This window comes from Heloderma suspectum, chromosome 7 (assembly GCF_057233095.1).
Source record: "Heloderma suspectum isolate Gila_16-S chromosome 7, 16-S_ref, whole genome shotgun sequence".
NCBI lineage: Eukaryota > Metazoa > Chordata > Lepidosauria > Squamata > Helodermatidae > Heloderma > Heloderma suspectum.
In genome coordinates, this window is record NC_139464.1 from 119220155 (window position 1) to 119234734 (window position 14580).

Here is a 14580-nt window from a genome sequence, read left to right on the forward strand (position 1 = left end):
CATTTATTTGTCTTGTAACACACACTTTCACACCAGTGGGACTCTGCTTTTAACCTCTACTGAGTAGGGGAGCAGGCACAGGCTAGTCTAGAACAATCACAAAGCTAGACACAAAAAGGGAAAAGACGCTATGGAAGGACAAGACTCTCCAGTGGTGGTGACCTGCAAGGTGTGTGCAATGTTTGTTTTCTTGCCGGAGAACAACATGGCCTACACCTGCAACAAGTGCAAGCTGATCACGCTGCTGGAGGAAAAAGTAAGTGGACTGGAGCGGCGACTGTCGACCCTCCGGGGAATAAGAGAACACGAAGAGTTCTTGGACAGAATGGGGGAACTACAGCAGCAAAGGGCAGACCAGAAGCTTGAAGAGCAACAGCAAGATGAGGCAGTGGGAAATGCTGAGGTGAAGAAAAATGGAATAGAGGATACTCCTTGGAAAAGGGTGACAGTTAGGAGAAGAAGAACTAGACGCCACTCTGCACCGGTGGAAGCAGTGGAGCTGTGGAACCGATTCCAGGTACTTGCAGATGAGACTGGAGGACAGCCTGCAGAGGAAGAATCACAGGGGAACCTGCATGAGAGTGAGCAAGAGGCTAAAGGTCAGTCAAACAGAGGCGATGAAACCCAGGCCTACAAGAAGAAGAAGAGAAGAGTGGTAGTAGTGGGAGACTCCTTGCTGCGTGGGATCGAGACCCAAGTATGTCGCGAAGACCCATGGACTCGCCAGGTATGTTGTCTCCCGGGAGGACAGATTAGAGATGTGACTGAAAGGTTGCCTGCGCTCATAAAGCCCACTGACAGGTATCCCTTTCTTCTCATCCATGTGGGAACAAATGATACCGCCAAGCGGAGCTACGAAGAGATCACGTCAGACTTTGAAGCTTTGGGAAGGAAACTCAAGAACTTTGGGGCCCAGATAGTTTTCTCATCCATCCTTCCAGTAGTTAGAAGAGGGATAGAAAGGGAACGAAAAATACTCCAGGTGAATGACTGGCTACGAAGGTGGTGCCGACGAGAGAGATTTGGATTCTGGGACCACAGGCTATACTTCTTGGAAGATGGGCTGTTGGCTAGGGATGGGTTGCACCTCACAAAGGATGGGAAGAATGTGTTTGGCCACAGCATGAAGAACTTCATCAGGAGGGCTTTAAACTGAATCCTACGGGGAAGGGAGATGTAATGTTGGGGGTAACGATGGACATAGGCGCATGCACTGCAATGGAGAGAACAGCTCTGATAGCACCCAATAATAGTCTTCAGACACATGTAGGAAGAAAGCCAGACTATGAAGCACATGGTCTTCGATGTCTATATACTAATGCCCAGAGTATGGGAAACAAACAGAACGAACTTGAACTCTTAATACAAGAGGGAAATTATGACCTGATAGGTATAACTGAGACTTGGTGGGATGACTCTCATGACTGGAATACAGCAATTGAAGGATATAACTTGTTCAAAAAGAACAGGGGGAACAGAAAGGGAGGTGGGGTTGCACTGTATGTGAAAAATACATATCTCTGCACAGAAATACAGGAGGAGGAGCTTGGTAGCCCCATCGAGAGCATCTGGGTTGAAATAAATGGAGCAAAGAATAAAAGGAACCTGGTGGTCGGAGTCTACTACCGGCCACCCAATCAAGGAGAAGACAAGGATGAAACTTTTGAAAAGCAAATAGCCAATGTTTTAAGGAAGCATGATGTAGTAGTAATGAGGGACTTCAATTTCCCCGATATTTGTTGGGAGACAAAATCTGCAAAACATGGCCCCTCCAGGAAATTCCTGACTTGTGTGGCGGATAACTTCCTCCTACAGAAAGTAGAGGAAGGAACTAGAGGATCGGCTATCCTTGACTTGATCCTAACCAACAGAGATGACTTAGTGGATAAAGTAGCAGTTACAGGAACTCTGGGGGAAAGCGACCATGTTGTACTTGAGTGCTTGGTTCTAAGGGAAGCAAAAGCCGAGTGTAGTCAAACGCGTACCCTGGATTTTAGGAAAGCTGATTTTCATAAACTCAGAACAATGATCAGTAAGGTCCCATGGCAAGCAATGCTAGCGAGAAAAGGCGTCCAAGATGGGTGGGAGCTTTTAAAAAAGGAAATTCTCAAGGCACAATCACAAGCAATTCCAACAAGAAGAAAAGGTGGAAGACAACAGAAGAAGCCAATGTGGCTTCACAGTAAGCTTAGGGATGACCTGAAAACAAAAAAGGACACATATAGGAAGTGGAAAGAAGGCCAAGTAACAAAGGAAGAGTACAGGCAGATAGCACAGAATTGCAGGGATGGCGTCAGGAAGGCTAAAGCTGAGAATGAGCTGAGGTTAGCGAGGGATGTTAAAAATAACAAAAAGGCTTTCTTCAGCTACATGCATAGTAAAAGGCAGAGGAAAGAAATGGTGGTTCAGCTATTAAATAAGGATGGCAAAACGATAACAGATGACAAAGAAAAAGCAGAGGTGCTCAATTCCTACTTTGGCTCAGTCTTCTCCCAAAAGAGGGTCTATGACCCCCCTGGCAAAGGCGAAGTACAGGCTGAAGGGGCAGGATTGCAGCTTGAGATCGACAGGCATATGGTCAAGGAGCACCTCATTACTTTGAATGAGTTCAAATCTCCAGGGCCAGATGAAATGCATCCTAGAGTCATAAAGGAACTGGCAGAAGAACTCTCAGAACCGCTGTCTATTCTCTTCGAGAAATCATGGAGGACGGGGGAAGTGCCAGATGACTGGAGGAGGGCTAACGTTGTCCCTATCTTCAAAAAGGGTAAAAAGGAGCAACCTGGGAACCACAGACCAGTCAGTCTGACATCAATCCCTGGGAAAATTCTGGAGCAGATCATAAAGCAATCCATCTGGAAGCACCTTGACAACAATGCCATGATTACTCGAAGCCAACATGGATTTGTCAAAAACAAGTCCTGCCAGACAAATCTGATCTCATTTTTTGATCAAGTCACCTCCCTTGTAGACCGTGGGAATGCTGTAGACATCATATACCTCGATTTCAGCAAAGCTTTCAACAAAATGCCCCATGATATCTTGATGAGCAAACTAGCTCAAAGTGGGCTAGATGAAACAACGATCCGGTGGCTCCACAGTTGGCTAAGAATCGGACTCAAAGAGTGCTTCTCAATGGGACCTTCTCAAACTGGGGAGAGGTAACGAGTGGGGTACCGCAGGGCTCAGTCCTGGGCCCAGTGCTCTTCAACATTTTTATTAATGACTTGGAGGAGGAGGTGCAGGGAATGCTGATCAAATTTGCAGATGACACAAAATTGGGAGGGATAGCTAATACTTTGGAAGACAGAAACAAAATTCAAAGTGATCTGGATAGACTGGAGTACTGGGCAGAAAACAACAGAATGACATTTAATAGGGATAAATGCCAAGTTCTGCACCTAGGAAAAAGAAACCAAATGCACAGTTACAAGATGGGGGATACGTGGCTCAACCACACTACAAGCGAGAAGGATCTTGGAATTGTTGTAGATCACAAGCTGAATATGAGCCAACAATGTGATGTGGCTGCAAAAAAGGCAAATGCTCTTTTGGGCTGCATTCATAGAAGCATCGCTTCCAAATCCCGGGAAGTACTAGTTCCCCTCTACTCAGCACTGGTTAGGCCTCATCTGGAGTGCTGCGTCCAGTTCTGGGCACCACACTTTAAGAAGGATGCAGACAAACTGGAGAGGGTTCAGAGGAGGGCAACAAAGATGATCGGGGGACTGGAAACAAAGCCCTATGAAGAGAGACTGAAAGAACTGGGCATGTTTAGCCTTGAGAAGAGAAGACTGAGGGGAGATATGATAGCACTCTTCAAGTACTTGAAAGGTTGTCACAGAGAAGAAGGCCAGGATCTCTTCTTGATCATCCCAGAGTGCAGGACACGGAATAATGGGCTCGAGTGACAGGAAGCCAGATTCCGGCTGAACATCAGGAAAAACTTCCTGACTGTAAGAGCAATACGACAATGGAACCAATTACCTGGGGAGGTGGTGGGCTCTCCCACACTGGAGGCCTTCAAGACGAGGCTGGACAGCCATTTGTCAGGGATGCTCTGACTTGGATTCCTGCATTGAGCAGGGGGTTGGACTCGATGGCCTTGTAGGCCCCTTCCAGCCCTACTATTCTATGATTCTATGAGTACCTATGTGCGGAGAAGGGTGCAGAGGGGCCATGCTGCAGAAATTTAGGGGGCTTAGCCAATGCCACACAGGATGTTGGGGCAGGGCCAACAGTGCAATCCCCCTGCCCCTTTCTTCACTCATGGGTTCCATGTTTGGCGAATGCCTGACTAGGGCTCAATACTCCGAGGAACTGAACGTTCTGAGCCACCCCACCAGCTCAACTAAATCAGAATCCGCACAGGTACATTCTGCACTTGTGGATTCCGCACGGGCAATACAGAATAAATAGCAGAACTGTCGATATGACCCTAAACATATTTACTCAGAAGTACATCCCACTGGGTGCAATGGAACTTACTTCCTAGTAAAATGAGTTTAGGATTGTGGCCTATGCCTTCAGATGTCCCCTCACATTGTACATGTTCAGCAGAAGGCAAACAGTAATCTTACTGAAGTCCTGGCAATGCTGGGCTTCATGGAAATTTATCAGGCGTTTCTCAATGAGATCTGTAATGGCAGACAACCTTCCCTGAAAGGCACTTTGCCACCCCCACCAATCTTTCCCTGCAACAGACAGCCCTGCGGGGGGTGTGTGTGTTGGGTTTATTCATGCTGTAAGCCCCCTCAATTACAGTCAACACAGAATAGCAGGTTAGAAACGTTGGTACAGATAAATATTCTAGACCTGACAGCTGCCTGTTATAAACTAAGAATGCAGCCCAGAATGCACCCAAGAATCCCTCTGCAAAGTGGAGGGATTGACTGGAAAACAAATCAGTGTGGGAAAAGCTCCCTAAAGAAAGGTCATTTAAAAGGGCCCTGCTTTATGGGTGTATGTATGACATAATGAGTTCCATTACAATTTTTGAATATTTAAAATTCAGAGTTGATACTGCTTAAATATTTGGCCAATATAATGTATGCCTTCTCAGATAACGATTTTCTGTGGGCTACATTCCAATTTTCAAAAACAACAATGTAGTTTTGTACTTTAATATTCTATTACTCTATTCTATAGTTTATGTTCTAATTTTCTATAGATATATAATTTCCACTATTTTCCACTGCAAAATGTTTCTGTGTTGACTGCAATTACTTTATTTAATCACATGGGAAGCTGGATTTTGTTTTCAAGTTATCTAAAGCAGAGCATGTGTAGCAGATGGCTTAATGCTAAAGACATGCTGTCACAAGACATCCTCAAGGAATAAGAAAAGAAACTGAAAAGCAGTGGGGTAGAAAATAATTTAGTGATGAATCACTGCTAGGAAATAAACCACACAGCCAAGACACTTTGAATCCAAGGCAATATACACCTGAGTCTTAAACCATATTATTTATATATAAGAAGAGGAAGGCAGAGGTATACAGAATACTAAAACATTCAGCTTGCATTCTGCAAGCATACACATACATTCCTGGCCGCTTCTGGAAATACCCACTTACCCTGTTTGTTCTGTACTGACCTCTATTATGAGGTAACCCCATTTATGCGGTAAATCCTATGGCACTGATATGGAATCCAAGATACTAATTCAAACTGTTATCTAATATGAAAATGTTACCTGAAGTATTATTTCACACATTTTGGGATATGCTTCATGTTTCTTGTTTCAAGGGATTCTTACTTTTGTATGTTCTTTAGTAATCAGAGCCTTTTGGACTATGCCTGCGCCAAATGTCAGTATCATAACCATTTTGATAACCTGATGAGTCAGTCCATCCTAACTGTCTTTGTATATATAATACTAGTAGATAAAGTTTGCATTCTGTAAGCATAGATACCCATTTTCAGATTGTTCAGACAACTGTGGGTACTTTGGATTATTTTATTTTATTAGTATTCTATAGTTAATTGTTTTTAGCTGTTTTAGTGCACAATCCTATGGGGATATTTGGCTGCCCCTGAACTTGGAGGCAGCCGACTATCAAATGCAGGACAGGCAGAACGTGAAGGGGATCTTCTCCTCCACACTCTGGCTGCCCTGCATTTGCAGCTAGATGGCAGAGTTCGGCTGTCTAGCTGTGGGACCTTGGAGTGGGGGGTGGGGGAGGCCAGACGGTGCAAAGGAAGCATTGTAACGGCGCTTCTGTGGTCCCCTCCCCACTCCCAGGAACATCCCCTTTTCGGCCGCTCTGCACTGCTCTTCCAAGCACAGACCCAGGGACGACCCACGCCTCCTACAAGGCGGTGGGGGAGGAGCGAGGAGCCAGATTTCTGGGAACCAAGTGCTGTGAGCTCATTTCCCATAAACCGAAAAATCCTGTGGCCGTTTAGACACTGTCTAGCAGACATAGGATTGCGCCCTTAAATTGTTTTAAATTTTTCCATGTTAAAGATCTTTTATTATGTTTTTATTTATTTTTTTTGTTTTAATTTTTGTGAACCATCCAGAGAGCTTTGGCTATTGAGGGGTATAGAAATGAAATAAATGAAGTGAAATTATGTGTGTATCAATTTCCCAGGCTCTAACTCCCAAGGAAGCATTGTAATGATTCTAATACCTCATCATTGAGTCTGTGAGGCCTGAGTATATTCATATATGTTTTATATATAATATTTCCTACACAACTCTCATGCTCCAAACACACTTTATGATAGAACAGATCTCAGCTGAGAGAAGTAAAAAAATCTGTGCCCATTCCCACCATCCAAAAATAAAAAGTGCCTATCTGTTAAAAGCCTGTCAGGCTTTTCCTTTTGATATTCATAAAGTGAGGAACAACCTCATAGTATCTTCTCATTTTACCTATATTATGCATCGCCTCTATGTTTCTTGGCTGAATACTTTTTGAGATATTGTTGACTTCATGTAAATAACCAGTGAGCAGTATACATGAGACTGTCCTATAGCAGAGAAAAGCTGTCTGAAATTGTATTGTTAAAACTTTATTGGTTTTTTAGAGCTGTTTATTTTGGGGGTTTTATGCTTCACGTGATTCTAAGCATGCTTGTGGGTCTTCTTCTTTGGGTTTCAAAGACAGGGTATGAATTGAATAAAAACACAAAATCTGTTTTCAAAGAGCTCTGTATCTCAACCCTGACTTCTGTTCTTTGATCTGGATATCAGCTTCTGTCTAATTTGCTTTCCCTCAGTGAGGAGTATTGCTGTATATAGGCTGTGGTCTGAAAAGCAGGAACCTGGACAAACAAAGGGTGAGAGATAGAGACGGAGAAAGAAGGACTAAGGCAAAACATGTAGGGCCTACAGTCAAGCAAGCAAAAAGGTTTGGAAGGCTAGCAGCTGTGGGCCAATGTTCCACAGCCTCATAGCGGAATTTTGTCTGTTGTGGCTTCTATTCGCAGTGTAGCAGCCTTGCAAATTAGTTTACTGAAGTAATATACACCTATGCTAGCATGCCTGCCAACACACACCTACATCAATCATATATGGCTTACAAGGGGGAGAGGAAGCCAACTGTTGCCAAACGATGCACAGGAACAGCTATGTGTGTTAATGGAAATGGAACGTTCTGGACACACTGGGAGCAAATGGCTTCTTGTAAAACAGAACAGTGTTCCTTGATAAGAAAAATCTAATTCTTTTATAGATGCACCTATATTGGCCACCATCTGATGACAATATTTTTAAGTGGAATATTCCAATGATTTCTAAACTAAATTTTATTTGTAAAAACACTTTTGGTCTGCCTTGTCAAAAAGCTCAAGGTGGCTTACGCTGAGACCTTTTTTCCTCTTCTTTCTAAATATGAGATCTAGAAACATGGCTTTTTATAAATTAGATGGGAATTAGAAGGAAAGAAGATGTAGTAACTATTTCTTTCTACTAGCTCCTTTTCTTGTGGCAATCTGCTTATAGATGTTTCACATACCACTCCCCATCTTATAATGCACTTGAATATTATGTGATTAGACCAGGTCTTGCACATCTGGTGACCCACAAAGCTGAATGCAGCCCACTAGCCATGTATTCTGATCCACTAGGGGCTCAATTCACTTCTTCTCTATTGCTTACTCCTTGGGACTGCAAAAACATGATCCCCCCATCAAGAAGTCTGTGAGGTCTGAATATCTTTATAAATGGGTTGCCAAGCACCTGGCAAGCTAGAATAAATACATGGCTGGTGAACTGCATTAGGTCTGGTGGATCACGATTTGTACAGGCCTGGATAAGACCAGTACGTGATTGAAGACAGCCATTTCTGAGTCGGTGGTTGAGCTGTCGTAGCAAATTCCTCTGTAGATCCAATTAAAAAAAAACCATACAAGGCAACATGGGAAATCTCTGGGAAGTAGTAGGGGTGAGATTGAGAACCTAGATTAGAAAATAATTTTGTGAACATGGCCATTTTCACTCTCCTATCACTCCTGTCAAACAGGCTTCTTTGTCTGAAATCAGCAATTAGACATTAAAGTGAGCAAGTCACAGGAAAATGGAACATCGGTTTTTAACGTCAGGCATTAAAGTCCACATGTAAAACAAAGAGGGAAAAAAGAATACTGCTAGAACAATCTTACCTTGCCCAGAGTTTTTCAAATTCTTTTGGGTTCATGGGGATGCCACATCTATATAGGACGTCCTTCAGATCCTTTTTCAGAATTATACCATTCCCATCGATATCGTATTCATGGAAATGCTAAAACGTGAGATGTCTTTAATAGCAAGGCAAATGTATTTAAAAACAAAAACTTCCTCTATGAACCCCAGCAACGATAGGAACTGGAAATAAAAACTAGCAGTGTGTCTCGGGGGATGTAGGCGGAGTACACCACTTGGCTGCCATCCTGAGCAGTGACGGATGTCACTGTGCCAGCCACATTACTGACAGGCACTACTAGAAGGAAGGGTGCCCTGAGCTGCACAGTGCCAGTGTTGTGATGTGTCCTGTAGGTATTATTTAACAGAATCCAACTTCATATGCTGCATGTGTTGTATAGGTCTGCAATACCTAAGACTCAACTTGGGCTTTAAAGCAATAATTTCCAAACTGAGCACTGGGACACATGGCTGTGCCACAAGAAAACTGCTTGTGTGCCATGCAATAAATTGATTAAATAACTAAAGGCCCCTGTGAACCCAAGCAGCGCCAGAAAGAGTGAAGCGGCTGGGCCAAAGCCGAAAGGACACTCAGCTGTGGATGTGGCTGGTGGTGAAAAGAAAGTCCGATGCTGTAAAGAACAATACTGTGTAGGAACCTGGAATGTCAGATCAATGAATCAAGGTAAGCTGGAGGTGGTCAAACAGGAGATGGCAAGATTGAACATCGACACCTTGGGAATCAGCGAACTAAAATGGACAAGCATGGGCGAATTTAAGTCAGGTGACCATCATATCTACTATTGTGGGCAAGAATCCCTTAGAAGAAATAGAGTAGCACTCATAGTCAACAAAAGGGTGGGAAAAGCAGTACTGGGGTACAATCTCAAAAACGACAGAATGATCTCAGTACGAATCCAAGGCAAACCATTCAACATCACAGTAATTCAAGTCTATGCCCCAGCCACTGAGGCCGAAGAAGCTGAGGTTGATCGGTTCTATGAAGACCTACAACACCTTCTAGAACTAACACCAAAAAAAGATGTCCTTTTCATCATAGGGGACAGGAATGCTAAGGTAGGAAGTCAAGAAATCACCGGGATAACAGGCAAGCATGGCCTTGGTGTACAAAAGGAAGCAGGACAAAGGCTAATAGAGTTTTGCCAAGAGAACACGCTGATCATAGCAAACACCCTTTTCCAACAGCACAAGAGGCGACTCTACACATGGACATCACCAGAGGGTCAATATCTAAATGAGATTGATTATGTCCTTAGCAGCCAAAGATGGAGAAGCTCTATACAGTCAGTCAAAACAAGACCTGGAGCTGAATGTGGCTCAGATCATGAGCTTCTTGTTTCAAAATTTCAGCTTAAATTGAAGAACGTAGGGAAAACCACTAAACCATTCAGGTATGACCTCAATCATATCCCTTATGAATATATAGAGGAGGTGACAAATAGAGTTAAGGGCTTAGACCTGATAGACAGAGCGCCTGAGGAACTATAGACGGAGTCCGTAACATTGTTCAGGAAGCAGCAACTCAATCCATCCCAAAGAAAAAGAAATGCAAGAAAGCAAAGTGGCTGTCTGATGAGGCTTTACAAATAGCTGAGGAAAGAAGGGAAGCGAAAAGCAAGGGAGAAAGGGGACGATATATCCAACGGAATGCAGAATTCCAGAGAATAGCAAGGAGAGACAAGAAGGCCTTCTTAAATGAACAATGCAAAGAAATCGAGGAAAACAATAGAATGGGAAAGACTAGAGATCTTCTTCAGAAAATCGGAGATCTCAAGGGAACGTTTTGTGCAAAGACGGGCATGATAAAGGACAAAGAAGGCAGGGACCTAACAGAAGCAGATGAGATTAAGCAGAGGTGGAAAGAATACACAGAAGAACTATACAGGAAAGATATTAATATCCCTGATAGCCATGATAGTGCGGTCACTGAACTTGAGCCGGACATCCGCAAGAGTGAAGTCAAATCGCCAACATTCGCTGGGTCATGGAGAAAGCAGAATTCTTTCTCCATGAAAGAATTCCAGAAAAACGTCTATTTCTGCTTCATTGACTATGCTAAAGCCTTTGATTGTGTGGATCACAACAAACTCTGGCAAATTCTTCAAGAGATGGGAGTACCAGACCACCTTACCTGTCTCCTGAGAAACCTGTACGAGGGTCAAGAAGCAGCAGTAGGAACCAGACGTGTAAGAACTGATTGGTTCAAAATTGTTGCCCTGCTTATTTAACTTATATGCAGAGTACATCGTGAGAAACACCGGGTTGGATGAATCACAGGTCGGAATTAAGACTTCCGGGAGAATTATCAACAACCTCAGATACACAGACGATACCACCCTAATGGTAGAAAGCAAAGAGGATCTAAAGAGCCTCTTGTTGGGGGTGAAAGTGGAGAGTGCAAAAGCTGGTTTGAAACTTAACATTAAAAAAACTAAGATCATGGCATCTGGCCCCGTCACTTCCTGGCATACAGAAGGGGAAGAAATGGAAGCAGTGACAGATTTTACTTTCTTGGGCTCCAAGATCACCGCAGACAGTGACTGTAGCCATGAAATTAAAAGACGCTTGCTCCTTGGGAGGAAAGCTATGGCAAACTTAGACAGCATAGTAAGAAGCAGAAACATCACCTTGCCGACAAAGGTCCGTCTAATCAAAGCTGTGGTTTTCCCAGTAGTAACGTATGGCTGTGAGAGCTGGACTATAAGGAAGGCTGAGCGCCGAAGAATTTATGCGTTCAAACTGTGGTGCTGGAGAAGACTCTTACGAGTCCCCTGGACTGCAAGAAGGTCAGATCAGTCCATCCTAAAGGAAATCCACCCTGAGTGCTCATTGGAAGGACAGATACTGAAGCTAAAGCTCCAATATTTTGGCCTCCTAATGCGAAGAGCAAACTCCCTGGAAAAGACCCTGACGCTGGGAAAGATTGAAGGCAAAAGGAGAAGGAGACGGCAGAGGATGCGATGGCTAGACAGCATCACCGAGGCAATGAATATGGACTTGGGCACACTCCGGGAGAGAGCGGAGGACAGGAAGACCTGGCGTGCTATGGTCCATGGGGTCACAAAGAGTCGGACATGACTGAACGACTGAACAACAACAACCTGTGAACCGAAAGTGCTCACCCGCAGATAAGACTGCCCACTGTGCTTCTCGTCCTTTTAATAATCCTTGGCTGGGAACAAGTAGTTCTGCTGTGTCTCTACACTAGGCATGTTTACATCAGTCAATCATTTCTCAGGCAGAGGCTCAGCCGAATTCCCCACCGTCACTTAAGCAGCGACCGCCTGAAGGCCTGGCAACAGCTTCCCTTTTTACATAGTTCAGGTGGTGGGTGCTGTGAAGTGAAGCACTGGCCAAAACCGCAGCTGCCTACCGTCTTCTTCTCTCCAGAATGCTTTTGGGCCCCACTACATCAGGACCTAGAGGTATTCTGGGGGAAAGAAGATGGCGTGTGGCTGCAACCTTGGCTGATGCTTTGCAACATGCACACCTCCTAAACTGAAGTGTGGGGGGGACACTTCTGTTCACTGCCAGCTGGAAAAGTTACTGGGGGGGGGCACCAGGGTAGTGTGTGGAGACCCTGGAGGGCACCTTGGCCAGAGCCCCCTCAAACCTAGTCCTGGCTCTAGCTGCCTGGTGTATCTGCTCTGGGTTTACCTCCTTCCAACCAAGAGGCATGTCAAGAGTAGTAACTCAGACAGAAACATCATGGCTCCAGTGGTTGTGGATAATTCTTACTTCCTATACTTTGGGGGGTATAAGAAATTGAAGTGCACCCTCCAGGTTTATTTCAGATATCAGTGTGGTGATACCTTATTTCTGAGAGCCAGCGTGGCGTAGTGGCGAGAGTGTTGGACTGGGAGCCGGGAGATCCGGGTTCTAGTCCCCACTCGGCCATGGAAGCTCACTGGGTGACTTTGGACTACTACTACATTTTAATGGCTGAAAAGCTCAGCAGCTCCAAATCAGATATTGCAATACGTTATTTAAAAACTTATCACTTGTTTTGATCAGTAATGAGCTATTTGTTTATTATAGTTAAATGTGTGTGTGTGCACGCACGTGTGTGCGTGTGATTAAATTATACCATCTAAGAAAAACATGGTGTGAAGCTCTGCAATCTTTTTTAGACAAACGTATTTGTTTAAAGGTTACATGGTGCTTACCATGGCTAGGTCATTCCATCTGCTTTGTGCTTTGATAGAAAGATAGGAATGAGCTTGTTCACAAGCTAGATCTGCATCCGCTGCTATCTGTTTGGGTCTCAGAAAGAAAGAATTATTGTGATAACTAACGGTGGTCTTCTTTTAATGGGATCATTAATATCCCACAAGGTTTGTTTGTTTGCTTCCTTTTTATATTTTATACAGATAGCATTAAAGACTCATCTCAGACATCTGCATACAAATGAATTCCTTATAAACATTGCCACCCTTATCCAGCTGCAAGTTAGGAATGATCTCTTTAAAACTTCTGTTAATCCCTGCTATCATTTTCAGATGGATTGGTCAAATTGCTTAATTGCAGCAGAGATTTATATTTATAAATCAAATATATTTTGATATGGGGGAAATATTTATATATCAAAGCAACAACATAAAAGACAATGTGCCTATGAAGACCCGAAGCAGCTCAGGCAAATTATTATTAATTTTCTTTGGAAAGTTAGATTGGCACTACCTGCTTTTTTTTTTTTTTAGTGGGTAACACAGAAGTGTTCCATTGTGAGCACAAGTTAAAACCGCTGGGCACAATTCAGGTAAAGTAAAGGCCTCTTTAGGTGAAGGCACTTAGGGTGGGAAACAAGGTCCCTTTCTCCGGGTTCTCAACTGTGCAGACAGAGCCTATGTGCACATTATAACATGATGGCTCTTTCACAAGTCCAGCTAAACTCTCAGGAGGATCAGGGGCAGGAGCGAAGGCAGCAGATACAGCTCTATTCCCTCCTCTCACATGTTCATCATGTTCTGACTTGAAGTCCTATGCCTGGAAGGCCAGTGGGACAAAAGGGTAAAGTAGATATGACACACAAGGAAAAACCCAGCGAGGTGAGGTATTTTGAGTGGCCAGGGAAGAAAAGGGAAAGCAGCTCATCTCCATCAATTCACTCCCACTCTTTTGTGTCTGATCACAGCCTCCCAAGGCTGCTTTTCAATAAATAATAAGATTTTTTAAAAAAAACTCTAGGAGAAAGAAACACATGACTGCATGTCACATCTAGTTTTTCATTAGCTCCCAAGTAAACTAGTATAAGAATGCACTGAAAGCAATGGAATGGTGCATAGTTGTGACTGATATAAGTCTGATTGATTTTAATGAAACCAATAGCCATTCTACACATTATGCAGGCTAAGCTGGGTTTTACTACTTCAGGCAGTGTGTGTGTGTGTGTGTGATATTTGTACTGCTCCCTTCTGTCTAAACATGCACAGAACTGCACCCCACATGATTGTATTTTATTTCTTTAAGATGTGCAACCCATTTTCTGCCATGGGCTCAGATTACAACAGTTTTTCATATTTCCTTCCTGAACTTAAATGAACTTTTGCTACGTTGTGCCCAGTGAATTAATCCCCCACAACATTTAAAACTCAAAGTTACCGTTTAACATTTTACAAACAGGATGAAGGGCTAACTAGATCATTTCAAGAGAGCTTCCAACCCTCCGCAGGAAACCCTACCAAGTCCTAGGCGCATGTATGTTTACCACAACAAATATGTCAAGTTGCTTTTAATCTAAGCAATACTTTGCAACACCTTTTAAACTACATCTAGCCCACTTCTATGGTGAAATTAAATAACCAATGAAATCAGCACCACTCCTCCTGTAAGGTACTCACGCTGACCTTGACTTTTCATTTCTGAGACACCAAATTTCTACATGTATTCTTTTTGAACTTTTTTTTTACAATAGAATTTAAAAAAAACCA

The 14580-nt window shown here is 43.5% G+C and overlaps 1 protein-coding gene across 1 annotated transcript in view; it reads right to left on the reverse strand.

The window, feature by feature from the left end:
• Positions 1-14580, reverse strand: part of EFCAB6 (EF-hand calcium binding domain 6) — a 167896-nt gene that overhangs the window by 47474 nt on the left and 105842 nt on the right. Inside the window, exons 20-21 of the mRNA XM_084811856.1 lie at positions 12817-12913; positions 8611-8729 (exon numbers count right to left, since the gene is read on the reverse strand). Of these exons, the coding sequence (XP_084667982.1) occupies positions 8611-8729; positions 12817-12913 (216 nt within the window). The remainder of the gene's footprint in view (positions 1-8610; positions 8730-12816; positions 12914-14580) is intronic.